The sequence below is a fragment of the Notothenia coriiceps genome, unplaced genomic scaffold (assembly GCF_000735185.1).
Source record: "Notothenia coriiceps isolate Sejong01 unplaced genomic scaffold, NC01 NC01_scaffold00034838, whole genome shotgun sequence".
Taxonomy (NCBI): domain Eukaryota; kingdom Metazoa; phylum Chordata; class Actinopteri; order Perciformes; family Nototheniidae; genus Notothenia; species Notothenia coriiceps.
In genome coordinates, this window is record NW_011367539.1 from 1 (window position 1) to 5,315 (window position 5,315).

General features: G+C 42.6%; 1 protein-coding gene across 1 annotated transcript; it reads right to left on the reverse strand.

The window, feature by feature from the left end:
• Positions 1-2,601: 2,601 nt before the first annotated feature.
• LOC104962465 (huntingtin-like) lies at positions 2,602-4,890 on the reverse strand (the record flags this gene model as incomplete). The annotated part of the gene is made up of 5 exons (XM_010790902.1): positions 4,738-4,890; positions 4,108-4,244; positions 3,886-4,002; positions 2,991-3,113; positions 2,602-2,865 (listed from the first exon to the last, which is right to left on the reverse strand). Coding segments are annotated over exons 1-5 (672 nt in total), but the record flags the coding sequence as incomplete, so codon positions are not given.
• Positions 4,891-5,315: the final 425 nt, after the last annotated feature.

Genomic DNA, 5,315 nt, shown 5'->3' on the forward strand with positions numbered 1-5,315 from the left:
ACTAAACACAGGAAGAGCCAAGACTAAATACAGGGAGGGGTAATCACAGGACGAGAAACAGCCGGGCTGGCAGGGGAGGAGAAACAGAAGGGCGACAGGTGAACACAATCAGACAATTAGACACACCAGGGAAACTAACGACAAGGAGGAAAAACACAGGGAGAGGGACCAAACAATACACAAGGAGAAAAACAAGACAGGGAGAACCGAACAGCAAAATAAACCCAAACATACAAAACTACAAACGTGACATAACGTGAGAATCGTGACACAGCATCATGTGCTCTGTGTCTGCGATCATAGTTGTGTCTCTGTTTTTGTCTGTAACTTTGTTCTGTCAATTTCAACCTTATCATATCAGCACATCCTGGGTTGAGCTGTGATGGAATGACAGGAACGAGTGTCATTATCTTCCTCCCCATGAGAAGCTCTGTGTGACTGTATCCATTTGCCAGAGGAGTAGCATGGTAGGCCATGAGGGCAAGATATGGATCACTTGATTTCTTAAGGAGACCTTTGATTGTCCTCACAGCCCGCTCCGCTTCTCCATTGTTCTGAGGGAAGTGGGGACTGGATGTCACATGACTGAAGTTCCAGTCCTGGGCAAACTTCCTGAACGGCTTGGATGCAAACTGTGGTCCATTGTCTGAGCGCACTATCTCTGGCACCCCATGTCGTGCAAAGATAGACTTGAAGTGTGTGATGACTGCCTCTGATGTTGTGGAAGTTAATTTTGCCACTTCAAAAAATCTTGAAAAATAGTCAACAATGACCAAATAATGTTTGTTGTCTAATTGAAACAGATCTGCTCCCACTGTAGACCATGGTCTCTGTGGGAACTCAGTAGGCATCAATGTCTCTCTGAGGTTTGTTCTCTCCCAGCTACATGTGTCACAGTTCTCTATCACTTTTGTTAACTCCTTGCTGAGTCCTGGCCACCACACAGACTGTTTTGCTCTTTCTCTGTATTTGGTTATCCCCTTGTGACCTTCATGCAGCTTGGTGAGCATGTCAGCTCTGAGCGATGTAGGGGTCACTACCGGCGTAGTTTTCGTTATGATTTTACTTGTGATGGCCACATGTAGCCCATGTATTGATTCCATCCGATGGTTGCAATAATACAAAACAAAAGGAAAACGTCTGCCTCTTCACAATGGTCAATAACAGTGAACGGATGGTTATTAAAGTAAGGTAAAATAAACAGAATCACACTAAGCCTGGTTAGTGTTGCCTGACTTTATATAAGTGTGTTTTATAAGTGTGTGGTCGCGTTCTAGTCACTTTGCTCAGCGCTACTGCTTGTTACAACTTATATTCGCCGATCTTGCCGGGTTGCAAAGTGGGGCCAGCTGAGAGAATAGACCAGACTACAGGAAAGGTAAATTGTGTCTAGAGTGCGCCATCTAGTGGGATCAACTGAAATGCCGGGTATTGCAGGAAAAAGGCAAAATGAATGCGGTCTTTACTATAATTTGGACAATTTTGTACCAATATTCGGCGGGCCGGATTCAAAAGCCCAACGGGCCGTATATGGCCCGCGGGCCTTAGTTTGCCATGCCTGAGATAGACTGTTCGGCCACATGGAAACGCAGATAACGATAACGGATCCCAAGGTGGGTAGATCTGCAAACGAAACGCTCTACGATCATTTCCTGATAACGTTGAAGCAATAGCCCCGCATTTCCCACCTCTCCTGCTCAGAGATCAGCTGCTGGGCTCTCAGAAGAGGGGGAGGAAAAGAGAGGCTCCTTTTTAAAAAAAATTGTTATATAGAGTTCATTCATTTGTTTTAAAGCTCAATAAATAACAAAGAAGACCTTTGACCGGCACTTTTCGAATTTTTAAACTTGTCGAAAAAAACTGAAACTCTGCCGCACGGTCCCCTCGTCCCTTGGAAGAGGCGGAGAGGTGCGTGTTTGTCATCTGCTGGTGGACTAACCGGAGAGAATTACAGCAAGGGATGGATTGAATAACAGAAGCAGGAGCAAACGCTTGCCTCGGGGAGGGAGAAAAAGAGCCAGAGCGTCCACAGTGGAGAATAAACAGAAGGGCAACCATGGCAACCATGCGCTGGAAGTCTTCTTCGCTGCTTTTGTGGCAGGACTACAACGCCACTTACAGGCCTGGCATATGTACTACAGCGTCTCCAGCGCTTTCAAGCGGTCTCGTGTGAACGGACACGTTTCTGGTGCCTGTTGCGTGTGGACAGAAGACTTTTTTGATAACGATTGCTGTCCGTTTGCGTTATCTTCCTCGTGTGGCCGGGGCTTGAGCCCCATTAAGAATGCTTTGAGGATTATATCTGACAATTTTGCCACCTGTTCAAAAACTATGGCTCCTATAAAAGAAAGGACCAGAAAGTGAGCATCAGGGAACCCCAATGAACTGATATGTTTTTTTTTTGGGTTTTGTGTGTAAAATGTGAAGAGTAAACAGCATTCGCACTAATTAAATACCACAAAGTGTAGGACTCAGGAGGACAAACAAAGGGTATTCTTAAACCAGCTCTAACTTTAGGCTTTATTAAAAAGGAAGCTCTTCAACACACATCTTGGTCTGCCTCCCTAATAAAAACAGGAAGTTGAACATGAGATAGTGTACGGTCACTAACCTGGCAAAGGTTTCCTCAGGCAGGGCTTTTTGTGCCTCACCGTCCTGGCTGCAGAGTGTGTCGGCAGCGGGGGGGTCGCTTGGGGAGGGGCTCTGCTGATGCAGGCGGCGGATCGTGTGGCAGGAGAGGAGATGAGGGGTGAGGGAGAGCTCGTGGACCCGGGACAGGACGATGTCCTCAGTAGACTGGGAGACGAGCACCCGGAGCACCGCCAGGATCCCCGACACCCACAGCTGCACCGTCCCTACGGAAGCCTGGAGGAGAAAAAAGTCAGTACGTTTGCTTTTACTTAAAAAATAGACATGGTTTAAGGTACATTAGATGGAGAAATGAAAAGTCTATCCAGGGCTTTGTGTAGATATCAGAAGAGATGTCTCACCATGGTAACCGGGGTGGTGAACATACTCTTGAGCAGCATATCCACAGGTCGGAGAGAGGAGGGGGCCACCGTCTCAAAGAGAGTGTTCAACACCCCCAACGCCTCCGGAGAGTCCAGGTGCATCTGGGAGGTACAACAGACAATGTTCACTAGTGACAAGAAAGGTTTTCACCAGACCATTTCAAAGCATACAGGTTTCAAATCAAGGGATAATATTTGTCAGTGTGCACCAAAATGTTTTATCTCACTGTATAAATATTAGTGATGTAATGAAACAAAGTACATTTGGTTAAGTGACATATTTGTAGCTGAGTATTTCGGATTTATGCTCCATTTACTTTTAGGTGGCAAATGTTGTACTTTTTACTCTATTACAGTTATTAAACAACGATTAACAAGTTACAGGTTCAGGTTACTTATTTGTAACTGTACAGTAGGTATATTTGGTTTCTAGCAGAAAGACAAGGCATCCATTTTGACACACGTTTTAAAACACCACAGACAACACTTTTTTTAAGTATTCCATGCTTCATAACATTTAAAAACCACTAGAACAAACATGAACTATCAAATAAAATAGCCGTTGCTTCCACAGCATCTGTGACGCCTACTAGCTACTTTGGATTGATAAAAACACATATGCTAAGATGATGTGATGCAGTACTGTACTAATAATCTACCCAGAATTTTTAAATAGTACACAGTAAGTAATTGGAGCCAATATTGACAAACTACAACATACAAATGTTATGGTATGCATTTGCTGATAAGAGTGACATTCTGCACACTAAGTATTTTGACTATTGAATCATGAAGTACATTTTGATGCCAATACATTGTTTTTCAACATCCACCAATGGTTTGACTTTGACTTCTAGAACTTCTGTTTTCATACCTGCTGCTTAGAAATCATGGGAAGAATGACGTCAGCAATCTGCCTTGACAATCGCTTCCACTTGTCTTCATTCTCTTTGTGACACTGCTGCAGCACGAGGATGAACATCTCCAACACCTACAACAAAAAATATACAAAGTCAAATAACATTTCGGCAGAGAAAAGATTGTCAGGAACGTTTTCACATTTCCATGACGTGTTAGAATCCATGTGTGACCGTACCTGATGGTGTTGCACCAGTCTGAGCAGCATGGAGACCACCACCTCTTTCTGTGTTTCCAACTCTTTGCCTGCGTCTGCTTTGTTGGAGCCCCTCAGCACAAACAGGTCGTGGACTATTGGCTGCAGGGCTGGGATGGCTGTGGAGGAAGAAGGAAAGACAAATCTCATTACTTTAAAGTCATGTCTGTTTTATGAAAAAAAAGTTAGTCCTGTGAGGAGTTGTGTATGCACAGTTTATGGAACGAAAGCATTACAATTGTATAAACAAATTCTCAATTGTATATTTTGTAATATACAAGTTATTTATTGAATTACAATTTTCATATTTTTACTTTAAATTGTTTTGTTTGTATAAATAATTGTATTCTATTTTAAAAAAAAAGATGTTATTGATCATTTGACTTTTAGTCTATAGGTTTCTTAAAATATATTTTTATTGCACAGTTTAACTTCTTATGTGTATACAAATATTTGTATTACACTTTTTTATATTCTTTTATTTATTTTAATCTAAAATGGAGCAACTGTCTAAAAACACAGTTTCCCTCTGGATAAATCAATTTGGATAGTAAACTTCAGTGAAATGTGTTGACGAGTAGAAGAAAACATTAAAAAGGTAGTTCCCCTCACCATGTGTGACAGCTTTCCTGCCGCTCGCCATGATACCGTCACACAGCTGGATGATCTTGGGGATGCTGATTATCTGCTTGGAGTGGTAGCGCTCGTATGAAAGGAGCACCAGGAAGAAAAATATGTTTGGGATGATGGCCTCCGAATCTCTGTGTGACAATCATTTTTTATAGTTTACAGAACAACACTGGAATATTTGAGCTAGTATACAACAAAGTAAAAATCATTTCTGGAACAGACGCATGCAGAAGCAGTACTGCAGAAAGACCGGTAGGGATGGGTACCAAACCCCGGTATTAAACGGGCCCCGGGGCTGAATTATTAAAGACTGTTAAGCTCCGACGTTATCGGTCTTTTTATCGGTACTGGAGACATGTAAAACATATATGTCATGTGTATTATTGCTACACAAACATTATATTGCAGTTTTAGTTTCACCAACTCTGTTTCTAATATACAAAAAGACTGCAAAATGCGTCTGATTATTTTTTGTATTTTTGATCTTTCCAATCCAGACGAGAGCTCTCTCTCCCCCGCCTGCTTGCGAGGGGGCGAGTGTGTTGCTGCGTGTGTACATG